Source organism: Poecilia mexicana, unplaced genomic scaffold (genome assembly GCF_051168715.1).
Source record: "Poecilia mexicana isolate PSO_F unplaced genomic scaffold, ASM5116871v1 scaffold_20, whole genome shotgun sequence".
NCBI lineage: Eukaryota > Metazoa > Chordata > Actinopteri > Cyprinodontiformes > Poeciliidae > Poecilia > Poecilia mexicana.
Window position 1 is genome coordinate 9,771,461 of NW_028263389.1, and position 14,567 is coordinate 9,786,027.

Consider the following 14,567-nt stretch of genomic DNA (forward strand, 5'->3'; position numbering starts at 1 on the left):
AATCTAGATCAGAATGTATATTGCCACACACGTCTTTCTTTCAGCAAAAAAAAAAAAAAAACGAGACGGACGGACCACACAAGAGTTTTCTTTATTGTCAGGTTTGATAGTTTCTACTGCTGATCTCATGCAGACTGACAAGACGAGTCTACTCTGTTACTTCCAGGTGAATGTGGCGTTATTATTGGTCTATCTTGCATACAAATATATCATTTAAGCGATTTGTACAGGAGGATGAAAAACACAGTGATCAATCCACACACTATGTACAGCTTACGTGTTAGGTTTATCTGCTATATATATATATATATATATATATATATATATATATATATATATATATATATATATATATATATATATATATATATATATGCATCATATTCTTTGAAACAGATCAAGTAGATGTTTTTGATGACAGCAGAGGTTCACAACAACCGAGCGTGAAAATGGAGGATCTTCCGTGTTGCGGCGTCTTGTCTGAAGTCAAAAAGTACATTTTTAGGACCGGTCTTAAAAAAAAAAAAAAAAAGAAAAAAAAAGGGAGACCAAACATTTACCCGCACAATTACTGCTACTCGATAACACTTTTTTATTTTTTTGTACAGCAGGTGTGTGACTAAGCGTCCCTCGGTTTGACTGGCAGGTTTCAAAGGCATTGGCAGTGGTGAAATGCAGAGCATCTTACAGGATGTGGAAGGTTTCCCCAACACCGCATTCTTCTTTTATTTTACTTCAGGTGATGCTAAAGGAGATGAAAGAAGGAAACTACTTCAGACTGATGAAATTTCCCACAATCTTCTTTTCGAATGGTTAGTTCAGAACTGTAGAACTTATATTCTGTAAAGAGGTTATACAGAGGTAAAATCTTAAGCTCAGTAGGACTCTGTCTTGGTGTCTTCTTTTTTTTGTATAAAGACAGACTGACTTTGTCCCAGAGGTTGAACCTGACGGCAGTACGACAGGTGGCGGTTCCAAAGGGGGTCTCACAGGAACTTCAATCTCTAAAATGCAAACGATATTTTATGTGATTTGCATAACAGTCCATTTTTTTTAAACAATGGAAATGGAGGTTGTGCATAACCAGTGAGCTGCCTGTGTGAACGCACTCTAAGAGGGGAACACATAAAGCATTTTTAGATATGCAATGTTATGTTCAAGATTTGCAGATTTTTCCGTGGAACTTTTGAGTACAGTTCGGAAAGCAACCAATCCTGGAGAGGCTTTCCTTTTTCTTGGTGTTGATTGGTGTTTTACCCCCAGGGAACAAAAATAAGAAAGCCCATTGACGATAGCTTCTGCAGTAGTGCTAAGATTGTTTCCACTGTTCGAATCAATCCACACTAATATTTGATGTCTGAACTATTTAAAACAGGCAGTTAAAAGCATTTTTAAAGATGTTTCAAATATTCATGAATGGTAGCTATTTGCGGGAACCTGTGGCTCACTGTGTAAGAAAAAGTGGATGTTTTTATTATTGCTATTATTTTTGTACTGCTTTACTTTGATAGTAAGCAGACGCTGTGACTGTAAGGGCTTTGTATGCTCTGCTCTCAGCCCGTTTCCCGTAGGAACAGAACTGGTGATGCACGCCTCCAACCGAAATTTCCTGTGAAAATGTTCATTTCTGCATTCATAAACACAGAATGGAAACATCACAGAGGTGTAAAGGTTGATAAAATGACACTGATTTACATAACGATAACGTTTCATGCAACTTATATTGTTTTACGATGGCAGATGTATTCCCAAACTAGTTGTTGGCTTCAGCCTGGATAATAATCAGGATTTATGCTAAATACAGACACCAAGAGAGTTACCTACTGCAGGAAAGATATTAACCGTGTATAACAGTCTAACAGAACATCGCTTGAATAAACAGCTGAATTATCCACTCAGCACACAAGTTAAAGACTTGGTCGATGTGGAACTGCAGTCTTTTCTTTTTTTCATGTAGCTCTGAATGACGTTTGAAGTTACTGCCCTCTAAAGCATAAACATAACAGACTTAATAAACTTCAAAGAAGCTCCTCAGTGAAATAAAACGGGACAACCTAATAGATTTTAATTAGCGCTCTGAGATATTTCACAATCTAGAGTCTTCTCTTTGAACGTATTTTCCTCTCGCAGCCTCTCCAAACCCTGATCTTTGTGTGCCGTGTGACCGTATTTTTTGTCCTTTTTTTTTTTAAATAACAGCTTTTTAAAAAAAAAAAAACAAAAACAAAAACAAAAAACAACAGAACATAAACTACATGTTCAAATCATCACTAAAATATCAACAAAAAAAGTAATCAACAACTGCAACATCTAGTTCACTTTAACTAACTCAGCATAAGAAAACGCAAAAGTACATCTACAAACTTTGTTCAAACTCATTCAGAAGACTGCAGGGATCAGCAGGAATTCAAGTGAGACACAAGGCCGACCGGATGACGCCGAAAGCACACAAAGCAGTGAGCCTGTTGCTTATCCTCCACAGCAGCTTGAAATGATGACAAGCAGAACGGCAGTCGGGTGTTCAGGTGCTACAGGTCCATTCGTTCCGATGAACATCGGTACGCTGCATGTTGCTGGTTTTGGGAAAGCTACTCGGCGCACAAATGCTGGAACGGCGGCGTGTCTCATGAGCACATGACTCGTTTGGTCCTTTTAGTAGTTGTTAATCGGGGTTACAAGCAGTAGTGTCTGATGAGCGTTATTACTTTAAGTACTGGTTTGTGGCTGGGTAATGTTGGACAATGAAGCTAAGTAAGTAAAATGTAAACAAAAATTATTTTAGACTACTTTCATTTACATTGCCTCCCTTTAAAATTATTCAAAGTCCAGTACACCATGAACCATGAAGGCATGGTTCTTATAAAAAAAAAAAAACATATTGTAAGTTCCCAAAAATAAGGCTTTCTTTCATAAATATAACAAAAAAAGGTTATGACTTCTATAGCTTTAAATGTAATGTCTTTGAAGCATTACCTGTTCCGTTTTCTCTTTTCAAAAAGATGCATCTAGCTTCTAATTTATAAATATCTGTTTTTAACAATTAACCCTGACTGAAAATCTTAAAAAGTGCAATCAAAACAAGTACTTGCCACTATAATAACAAACTAGCCTACTGGCGCATTTAATCAAAAGTGTTTCACAAAGAAAAAGCATAAATAAAAACCTCCTCGTCTGCACTGAAACATTGCACTGTGTTTTGAGAGAAAGAAATGGAATAAGTCTTTACCGAAGCCGAGACAGAGACTCAATCAGCAGAGTCGGGCTTTATCTGGCCCAGAGGGAGGAACAGCTTGGTCAGAAAGCGGCACGAGACAAGAGGTTACAGACGGGAGTGTTGCGGCGAATTTAACTTCAACAATGAAAATGACAGAATCTACAATTGGGGTTAGATACGTTGCAGCTACAATACAGAGGATGGTCATTTTTCACTCTGTTCTGAGCCACAAAACAACAAAAGCTACGCTAAACGAGGTTATTGCAATTGGGTGCAAATGTAAATCCGGGTCACAACACCCCAACAAACCTTTCGCCAGTGCAACGTGAAAGCAAGTCTCATCCTAAACGAAGCTTTTTACCCACAGAGCAACATTTCAGCATGCATGCTCCACACAGAGAGCAGCCGTTTTACGCTGGCAGGCCATGCAGAGTTATCTGTTGGCTTTGTATATGGACTTGCTGGCGTCACGCGGCTCTTTGCTGGGGTTGCTCCAGTCGTCCGCCTCGGGGCTGGTCTTGTAGTGCCGCCAAGCTGACTTGTTGAACACAGGCAGGCGTTCAAAGGACTCGCTGGACAGAGCCTTTAAGTGAGGAAGAACAGAAGTCGTTCACTGAAAAACGCCGACAAGAACTAGAAGGATGTTTAAAAGAGACAAGCTGAAGTGAAAATGCCCGAATGACTTTTTTGGGGGCTTTTGTTTAGAACTGTTGGTATTACAGGGCCTTCAAATGTTATTTGTAAGATTTGTAAGATCAAAATAAAGTTAAAAGGGAAGAAATAAATGCTGGAATAATAATAATAATAATAATAATAATAATAATAAAAAAGTTAAAAGAAATGCATGAAGCCCCACAGAAAAAGTGAGGTAAACCATCAGTACAGTAAAAGAGTGCCAGAAGAGCTACTTTAAAATTAATATCAAGTTTAAACTGATATTAATTATGATTAATTATCAAATCCTACTCCAGCTACAAAGTCAGCTGTTCACCAACAACATTCAGTGCAATAAACCAATAAAGTTTGACTAATGTTTGAATCTCAGTGCTAAATACCGGTTTGTCAAAATGGAATAACAATGTAAGAATTGGTGATTGTTTCAGCTGAATCAACTAGTTAAATGTGTTACAAGTAACTCTTTGAGTCTAAAAAATATATATAATTAGTTAATAATATTCAAAATGGAGACAAAATTCCAAACTCCAAAGATGAAATGAAGCTCATCACATGAATATATTGCCTAGAAAACAGGTTTATCAAAACTTCCTTCATTAAAAAAAAGAATCTGTTGGAGAGTGCCCCTAGTGGCTAGAACAAGTTTTGCACTTGTACAAACTTACAAGTGCAACATGAACAAGCAGCAAGCCTCCCTGAAAGTGGTCTTTAATGGAGTCTGCGCTTTCTGATATCACAAGCTGACAGACAGTCATTGATGTTGCGAACGCAAAACACCAGAAATGCTTTTATCCCCATTTTCTTCTTTTGGAAACTGAATAAACGTTTCTCTACACTCCTCACTGTTTTCTTAAAACCCATTAATAAAAATAGTACTACTGCACATCTGGCTGAACCCAGGTTACCTTCAGATAGATGACGGCATCCGTGCCCACTCCCTCCATGGAGTAGAGCTTCAGGTCGCCCTGGAAGTATCGAGCATAGAGCCGGGAAATCGGCAAACCGTAACCAAAACCGGCCTGGAATAGAGACGAGAGAACAAAGACAAACTTACCATCTAAATGGTAATTTAGATCATCATAAAACCGAATGGTTTCGAGAGCGGGCAGGTGTACCAATGGGACGGCTCCCGGCTCCAGGCTGGGCGTTGGGGCAGTGGAGTACATGTAGTTAAAGAGACGGTCTATCTTCCTCAGAGGAACTCCTCCTCCTTTGTCGCTGATCTGGAGGCAGACGCCGGAAGAGTTAAAGATAAAAAGCAAGGAAACAAAAAGCTTACGTGTCATCAGATATGTCAAAACAAACTCGCGCCCAGGTCCTTTTACCTTTATCGACAGATCCTCTTTACCCAGAGTGACTCTCGCCTTCACTGGCGGCAATCCCTCCTTACTGTTTTCATGGAGCTCCACCGTCGCTCTCATGGAGTTCTGCAAACAGCCACAGCGTCTATAAACTGAGCTTACGAGGGCAGGGGGATCTCTACAGAAAAATCCAGCCAATTCGTTACGTTTAACAGCAGAACAGCTCTGCTCACCTTGAAGAGCTCAAACAACATGTGGAACAGATGCGAGGGCACGTACACCACCTGGATGGGCTTCTTCGGAGCCTTCACTGCAAAACAAAAAGAAGGAGAGTCTCTTTGATGAACACAGAAAGCCGGTTCTTGGGAAGTTAATGACAGAGTGAATACTTTAATCACAATGGAGCTAAATAGGGAGCATCCAAGCGCATGTTTTAGTGCAACATCTGTGTGGCAGGTTAAAAGAGGCGCAGGGTGCAATGCACTCACTGTTGAACTCCTCAATCTTGAGCTCGGGAGCGGCTAAGTAGTACTTCTCACACAACATCTTGGCAGTGTCGTAGGCATCTAGTAGGAGGGCAAAAAAAAAAAAAAAAGGCTGAGAACAGAGCAGCTGAATGTCCATTGTTTACATCTGCACTCATGCTCCCCCCGTCCCCTCACGGTTCACTCAGAGTGCAGCTTTGATCCACGCTAATGAAATGTTCTTTGAAACTATCAGTGATGTATGCGTGTCGGCGACGGAGGAAGCGACCGATTCCTCAGAAATTCCCAAACGCTCAGGAAGGACAGAAATGTTTTTATACAAGATCAGGTCAGGTCACATTCTTGACTTCCCTGAGAGCAGGCTGAGATTTTTTTTTATTTTTTTTTTATAAAAATAACACAGACACAACCAGAGGCAGCTGTGGCTCAGGTGGAGCAGCAGGTTGGAAATAATTGAGAGGCTGGTGGTTGGATTTCCCTTCAGGCGAGGCACAGAGCCTTGTTGGCATTTGCGCGGATAATAAACGGATATAATTACAAAAACAACCGCAGAGCAGTTTGATATACAAAGCAGAGGTCAAAGGTAACCTGTTATGCTTCCTGGAACCGGTTAGGATAGGTCTATGAGCTAGACGAAACATGTTCATTACATGTTTTTCTTTGCACAAAATCATTTTTGGATAGTGAGATTTTATTCTGTTCAGCTCTGTCCATTTTGAGCTTCTTATAGGGCCTCCTGTCACTTTAAATTCGAATAAGTCCCACAACTCAATGTTTACACTATCACCTGAAAATGGCTGCAAACGCAGCTTTAAAAAAAACATTAGTAGAGGTTCCTGCACAACCAGCAAAAATGCAGGAAATGGTTTCTGAGTGGCAAGTCAGCAGCAAAACACTCGTCTTTTCCAACAGCCATTGTACAGAGCATGCAGCGGTAGAACGGGCTGAAAATTTTCTTTTTTTTTTTAAATGGCTCATTTTCAAGACTCCAAAAAACAGCTGGGTGAGTTTAATTTTTTTAAGCAGTTGGACTGTTTTTAGAAGCAGTAGAGACCCAAATGAAAGTATAAACACCTGCAAAAAGGACATTTTGCATAGGTTCCCTTTAAAATTAACTACTAGTTATTAACAAAAGGAGGGGTATACCAAAAATATTTGCCTCCTCACCACAAAATTCTGCATCACTTTGAAATACCTAAGGAGATGAGACCAAACAATTTTGAAAACACTTTTAGTTGAAAGAAAAATAAAGCTAAGGATTTAAATGTTAACAATGAAGGTGGAGCAATCGTGCATCAGAGCTGTCGTAATGCCACCTTCACAGGAAATATGATGCTGACAGATGGTGCAATATCCTCAGTCAAATATCAGCCAACGTTAAAAAGGTGAAAGAGCTAACGTAATGCTGATTTATGTAGTTGTGTTGAATCCATGGTTATTCTCATGTACACACTAAAGCATAGGTCTTCATCTATTATTAGAGGCACTCAAAAATATGCATCAGTATTCATATTTTTTTCCCCATTTAATCAATGGGAAAAAAAAAGAAATCAGGAGGAAACTGATTACTTGGTGCATCTCCAGTGACTGCAACTCCAAATATTCAACTATAGATATTATTCTTGCAGCAGTGGGGAGAGATCCAAAACAAATAAAGGAAATTTGTTATGGGATTTGGAAAGAATCTAATCCTGGCCAACAGTCCACACGAATCAGATCACATCCCCATTATTTCTCTTGCATGCTGCTAACAAACTTTTAAAAAAAATGGAGAGAAAAAAAAGAGAGTGAAGTTCACACCTGGTGGAAAGTTTGTTATTTTCTTTTCTGCAGAGCTCTTCCCCACGTAGCCTTTCTCTCCTGTGTCCTATCCGCAGCTCTGCTGAGCTTTTTACATGTGAGGACTGTGTTCTCTACAACCACATCTGGAAGAAATTTCCTAGAGGTGCAGCATGTTGTATCGCCTGAAGTGAGGCTTCGTGCGAGTTTTGTTTTTTGTTTTTTTGACCCTGTAAACAGCTACAAAACACGGCTCTTGAGAGAAACACAACAGAACTGTTGGTAAAGAGCTGAAAAGAGAGATTTTAGGTTGATATGTACGGACGGTTTTTGGAAAATAAGTCCAGTTTCTGGTGGAAACACGATAATTAGCAGTCTGAACCACAAACAACAAAGTAATCCAACAAAAAAGAAAATACTTTAGTTATTGCGTTTTCGAACGTAATGTTTCCATAATAGGCTGTAATTAAAACCTAATTTAGCCCACAACTTGGATGGAAGACACTGCTTTTGTATTTTAAGAAACTGATCCAGGGCTTGTGGGCCTTGGTTAAACAAAAAAAAAAAAAAAACACAGTTCTTGAACTCACCACTAACAACTTCAGCCACACTGCAGTTGGGATCAATGCTGCCGATGTGTTTGGGATGGGCAGGGTTGGTGTCGTTACCGAACAGCAGAGCTGAACACAAACACAAAAGGAGACATCCAGCTTCGGCTGCGGAGACGGACCTAACGAGGACGCGACGCCGACGCGGGCGCAAGACTCACTGTGCTGGTTGATGAGCATGCGGAAAGAGATGCGGTTGGTGTAAAAGCGGTCGAGAAAATACTGGATGTTGCTGCTGATGAAGGGGTCGAAGCCAAACTTCTCCTTGTACTCGATGACGCCCTGAGCCATGGTGGGCACCACGTCGTTGTGGCGGTTTCGGATGTCAATCAAGATTTCCAGGAAGCTAAACGAGAGCGAAAGAAGACAGAGCAAACCCCCTCGTCAGCTCTGACTTTTCCCACGTTTTTCTACGTTAAAACCAGACTTCGGTGTTTTTTTTAATCCAATTTTATGGGTGCAAAAATAAAAAAAAAACCTCAAAAGTATGGAAAGAGGACTTCCTCTACCAATAGCTTTCTTCTTACCACACTGCAATAAAAGGGAAGATTTTTGTACTGAATGTCCTGCACACAAATTCAGTTACCATGGGTGTCCAGGCTTTTTTGTTTTATGTACAAGTTTGTGACATCTGCAACAAAAATCTGTTGAACTGGGTTTTAGTTAGGGGCGCCAGACTAATTGGGGATGAAAAAAAAAATCCACTGAAGCCTGTGTATAATGTAATGAGTACAACTACTTTTATAAGGTGTAGCATAGACATAATTTTAGAATCCAAAGCCATTCAGATTCTTCAGATATGACTTTACGGGAAGAGAATCAAACTAACCAAAAACAGAAGAAGAAGAAGAAAAAAAAAACTTGAAGAAGTATCAACTTAGTGTTTCTGCTGAGTCACTGTCAACAAGCTGTTCTTGGAGTTAAGTTCACAATGCAGTCAAGCCTCTCCTTAATCCATGCCTGGCTGTTTATCAGACGGGGTATTGTTATGATATCAACACATCAACACACCCACCCACCCACGCACACACACACACACACACACACACACACAGTCAGGACAGATATATGAGCACTAGAGAGATCAACTGCAGAGTCAATGTTTCAACTGCTGCTTCTAGACTCAATGAAAGCTGAACAAACTGTTAGCGCATTCTTTACGTTTTTAATCACAAAGTCAATATTCACTCACTCATTCAGAGTGTGAGGGTCCTCTGCCTTCCTGTTCTCGAAATCCAGCAGCTCCACGAAGCTCTGCATGTACCTAATCACGTCAAACAGAGACCGAAAGTCAACTTTCGCCCCCTGCAACGCCGTTGCCCGGAACCGACCGCAAAAAGACAACAAAAGAAGATGGTCACCCACCACTTCTGGACCAGTTTGACAGACGGCTGGCTGAGCAGCTTGTCGGGCAGCAGGTTGACCTCTCTCATGGTGTTGGCCAGCCGTACCGGCAGCTCCTTACGCAGGAACATGTAGGATGTCTTCTCACAGGCATTCTCCCTGCCTGAACAAGGACGACAGAGTTGCATTAATTAGCGTTAGCTGCAGTGTTTTCAAATTGTTGCACAGAAACCTAACAAAAATTCACATATTCCATTTTTGGTGTAAAAGATGCTGCATCAAAACTGCCTGGAAATGGTTTGTATGCAATCCAGGTTTCCAGTTACCTGCTTCGTGGCTAATTGGGCACCGTGTCACGCTTCAACCAATTAACTGACCACTGATCAGTTAACATCCTGACATTCAGGAGAGAGTTCTTAAAGAGACAGAAACAAAAGCTGACAGCATGTAACCAAAGCTGCAGAAGCAATACCAGTGACTGTGTTCAAATCATGTAAACATGATCTGTTATGCCCTTATTATGTGTGAAGGAGAATAAAATATTTTTACCCATGGAGGGTCAAAGGTTAGTTGCTGAGGTTCACAGACAATCTGGTAAGTTTAACAAGGAAAGCAGAAATAAAAAAAATGCCTCTGTAAAATAAATAAACAATTTGTTTTATGCAGTTTTAAAGAAGTTTATTTTGAGGAGAGAGCAAAAAATGAGTTGCTTGGGCGTTTCCCGAACAACTAAATATATATATATTTAGTTGTTTCTTTTCTTTCTATTAGATGACAATATTAGAACAGCTGTAGAAAAAATATGATTTTTTAAAAATATGAGGATCAGAGGTGAGGTCACACTGTGTGAGTTAGAGAGAACAGCTGTTAAAAAAAAAGACAAAAAAAGGCTTTACTCCATTCTAAAACAAAGACAAAATGACTTTGGAGTTGACATCCTAAACTGACTTTAGTAAGTTTTATGAGCAATTACAAACAGCATTGCCCCTATTGCACATTGCAGAGACTGAAGGTCATAACTGTGACTTTCAGATTTCCAGAGCACTCCCAATGTTTCCAAATCCAGCTTTTTACAAGACAGATAAGGGCAATCCACTAAAAGTCTTGTGCTCTCTCTCGCTCTACCGCAGCCAAAATTATCCGCACACAAGTCGCCACATGTTGTGCTTCCTTTCAAATGGTTTACATTTAGAGTCTCTGACCGGTGTTTTACTCAAAATTGGCCACCAGCAAATTTCTGGGTACGCGTTCAATTTTGAGACTCTTTAAAGAAAATAAACTGTGGGGAGTGCTGCGCTGCCCAGGGGTTCTCACTCCCAGGCTGCAAAAACACGTTTCTCAACTCTTCTTGCAGTCTTGTGTGTGGGAAAAACCTGTGAGGAACATCCCACCTGAACTCTCGTAGTCTGCTTTCAACTTTTGATTTGTAGCTTGTGATTTTGATAAGAAACAATAAAGAGACTTATCTTGAGGCTGAAAAAGGAAAGCGCAAATACCGTTCGGCCTCTAAGATAATATCCAACCTTTGTTATCTGACAGGAGATTCACTCACTCTCTTCCGACTTTAGCTTTAAACAGATAAGAGAAACTGAACTTGGAAATCATAAATCTTTGGAGCAAAAAGAGATGAGGGATTAATGTTTAACATTTGAGTGGAAGAAGAAGATGTCACTCTGCCAAAGTATCTTTCAGATACATCCACAACTCTGTGCGCCTTTCTCATTATATCCCATTGTATCCGACAGTACACCGTGTCCTTCTAGCCCGCCGTCCAATGTGTGCAAGAAAGGATTCACGCATCCTTCCGAGCCTCTGGAGGGCAAATCTGTGACACGGTAAAAATCTGCTGCTCTCAAGTTACAGCCTTTCTTAGGAAAAAACAGCAAACGAGCATCTCCTGCAAGAGTTTCAGAAAACTCTTTTGTGCAACTGAATTGTCTTCAAGTGGAGAAAGAGGCCAAAAATTAAGGTAAGCAAGCAGAGCTACATCAGATAAAAGTTCACCCAGCGTCAGCCGTGTTACTGGAACGTGCGTGCATCGCAAAAACAGAGCAATGAAAAACACAGAATGAGCAAGTTTTACCGACGTTGACAAGTTAGTTGGCATTCCTAGTTGAGATGCAGTGTAAAGCCTTAAAACAAATGAATCAGCAGAATACTCACACGGAAATGGAAAAGTAAATACTAATACTGTGTGTAAAGGTTTTAGTGCTTAGGGACGGAGATGGCCGTGGAAGATTTTGTCTCCATCTCTGTGTTGATCTGGCCACATGTTTTGGATCTTTATTCTATAGACTGGGATGTGACCATCAGATCTGAATTTAAAATTTCATGATATTTCAAAAAATGTCGATGAAATTATGCTTTTTAACGACATTCAAGAAGCCTTAAGCAGGCCCGCAGCATCACACCTCCTCCAACATCCTTTACATTAGCGATGAGGTGCTTTTCCACAGATTCAAACAATGTTTTATGACAAATCCACAGTGAGTGTTTGCTTCTGAAAATATGACTTCAACTCTGTACATGTTTATTTTTGTGATGGTAGGGCACAGACGGCTTTTGTTCTGGTATCTTTGCCAAATAACCAGTTAGAAAACTCTTCAAACTTAGATCAACACCAAATATGCTAACAATTTATATATATATATATATATATATATATATATATATATATATATATATATTTGCTGACAAGTAAAACAAGGGTTTTGTTGGCTGGGTAACACTAACAAAATCCTTGATCTTGACTCAACAGTTACCACAAACTTCCTGTTGCTCACATCCAAACCACAGCTGTGTGGACAAATTATGTAACAGCTTCTGTTTAATCATATGGATTAAGAAAAGCCTCGAGTGCAGGAGTGTGATCAGAAGAATAACTACAGTATATCTTATTTTATATAAATCTGAATTATTTTTTTTTTTGGAAAATGAAAAACAGTCATGATGACTTTCATTTTTAACACAATGACTCATGATTTTTTATTTTTTATGAGAAACCAGTTGGGAGTTTGTTATTAATCCCTATTGAGCAACTACAACAATGTGAGTGGAGGTGTTGTGTACCTGCACGCACCACCACTAGCCTGCATGCTGCTGCTTGTGCTAGCATGGCTGAGTCACCACAGTAACAGTAAATTCAAATCAATTCAAATGCCACCTCTCATTGGGATAGTGTTTCCCTGCAACATGTAGTGCTCTTATTCTATTTATAAGTCCGACATTCAATGTGACACTTTACGAAGCTCATAACAACATATGGAAGAGTTGACAATTAGACAATTAAAGGCCCCTGCTGTAGTTGCCATCTCCAATTGCAAGCCATTCTTTATTTTATTATATTATTATTATTGTTATTATTATTATTATTATGCTACTCACCAAAATCCAGGAACTGCTTGATGGAGAGCGGAGACGGTGAAAATCGGGAGTAATACTCGATTTTGGGGTGGTTAGTGTTTTTCAGCAGGCACATGAAGATCCTCATTTTCGAAAGTTTAACGACGCTCGTCTCGTATTTGTCTGTTTGTTTGGGATGTGACGTTTCAGAGTCAGAGAAAATAACACGACCGCACCATCATTATCATCCTCACCGCCGGTAGCGATGGCAGAAACTCGGCCGGTCCGTGTCTGTCTTCGGCGTCCACATTATCCACCGTCCGCAGTGGACACGAACCGACGGGACTCATTCATGTAAATAAGACGATGAATGAGCAGCGGACAGGAAGAGCTCTTGTTGCGGCTTCCTGGGTCTACATTTCTAGACGTTCAGGTCGGCTCTTCGTTGTAAAGCCGCAGAATGGAAGAAATCTACTTCCTGTTACGTTTTTCAACGTAAAATGCTGCACGCCGTGACTTTGAAGTAACCAATGACGACCACAAGTCAGTGACGTGCACGTGCGCAGATAGTCACTAGGTGGTGCAAGAGCATAGCCTTTTGTTCCTCTTGAGAAAAAAAGTGCCCTTCTGAAATTGGTTTTGTGGTATAGTGTGTAGCCCAAAGTACCATCTCTGGATTTTAAAGCATATGCCAGTGCCTCAATTTTTTGTATTTTTTGCATGACAAGACTCCCACAAATAACTAAAAATAAATAAATAAATAAATAAATAAATAAATAAATGATAATACATCAATAAACAAAATATCCTACAGTCTTCAGCAAGTTATGGTCATTTCCATTCCTAAGAAATAGCAAATTACCCCCACTTTGGCCACTTTTCATTTTCGTCCTTGTTATTTGATGGAAAAAAATTATTTATTAAAGTTTGATCTTATTTACAAAATCAAACAAAATTTAAGTGCACATTCCTTTTAATTAGGTCCATTAAATGAGATCTGCAAAAATGTTTCTATGTCCATTTTAACATTTTACCTCCCTTTAAAGCACAAAAGTAATGAACCTAATAATTTTTCAAACATTAAATATAATGTTTCAACTGAACCATGGCATGTTCTTATTAGGTTGACAAGAAGATAATAGCTGATAGATTATTTTCATTTATCGGGAAGAAAGAGATTAGATTAAATAATCTTATGTATTATATATTTGGTGTTGTATTTATCTGGATAAATACAACATTGATTTTTTGGCTTATCAGTTACTTATTAGTTTTTGCTTCTACAAGCAGGTTAGTTTTAGTGCCTGTTTTCTGACGTTTTGGAAGACCTGTTGTGGTCCAATATTCATTACCATATTTTATTAAAATTATGTAAATATGGGTCATAATACTTCTGATTCTTTTCTTTATACTCCAGCATTCTCTAACAGTCTAAATAAGTATGTGTGAAATTGTTGAAAAAATGAATAGTTTGTCTCATTTGACTCTTCTTTGATTTCATGACTGACTGGCAAAATGTTTACGAACGAAGACCCCATTATTACTCTATTTGCATGAGATGGGGTCTGCATTCAGTTTGCCAGTCAGTCATGAAACCAAAGACGAGTCAAACGAGAAAAACAATTCATTCTTTTGCTGTATCTGGATCAAATGTTGTTTGTGTTTTAAATCTGACAAACATGACGCCATAAACTGGCTCGACTTATTTTGAAGGTCCGACCTATTCAACATCCGGTCCTGTGGCGATGTTTTGGGAAGCACGTACTTACTGACTCAACCGCACTTGGCGGGGGAGGTGCCGGCTAATGCTGTGCGGTGA

At 39.5% G+C, this 14,567-nt stretch overlaps 1 protein-coding gene across 3 annotated transcripts; it reads right to left on the reverse strand.

The window, feature by feature from the left end:
- Window positions 1–72: 72 nt before the first annotated feature.
- Window positions 73–13,267, reverse strand: pdk3a (pyruvate dehydrogenase kinase, isozyme 3a). Of its 3 annotated transcripts, none has more exons than XR_015761562.1 (12): window positions 12,791–13,217; window positions 9,428–9,569; window positions 9,255–9,326; window positions 8,224–8,408; window positions 8,045–8,134; window positions 5,679–5,756; window positions 5,424–5,500; window positions 5,215–5,316; window positions 5,005–5,112; window positions 4,795–4,908; window positions 3,524–3,797; window positions 73–745 (listed from the first exon to the last, which is right to left on the reverse strand). XR_015761562.1 is itself a non-coding variant. In XM_014983505.2 (12 exons), the coding sequence occupies exons 2-12, from the start codon at window positions 12,894–12,896 to the stop codon at window positions 3,648–3,650; spliced, it is 1,224 nt and encodes a 407-aa protein (XP_014838991.1). In that variant the 5' UTR covers window positions 12,897–12,931; window positions 13,003–13,267; the 3' UTR covers window positions 73–3,647. The 3 variants fall into 3 exon arrangements, 2 of the variants coding, with proteins under 2 accessions (XP_014838991.1, XP_014838990.1); XM_014983505.2 differs by having other exon boundaries at window positions 73–3,797; window positions 12,791–12,931; window positions 13,003–13,267; XM_014983504.2 differs by having other exon boundaries at window positions 73–3,797.
- Between the last annotated feature and the right edge of the window lie 1,300 nt (window positions 13,268–14,567).

Bases quoted from the DNA above. Each gene is read 5' to 3' on its own strand.
- pdk3a (XM_014983505.2), bottom strand. From the start codon at position 12,896: ATGAGGATCTTCATGTGCCTGCTGAAAAACACTAACCACCCCAAAATC. The intron at 8,409-9,254 runs GTGAGTGAATAT...GCTCTCGTTTAG, and splicing joins GACCCTCACACTCTGAATGA to CTTCCTGGAAATCTTGATTG. The intron at 5,501-5,678 runs GTGAGTGCATTG...TTTGTTTTGCAG, and splicing joins CAAGATTGAGGAGTTCAACA to TGAAGGCTCCGAAGAAGCCC.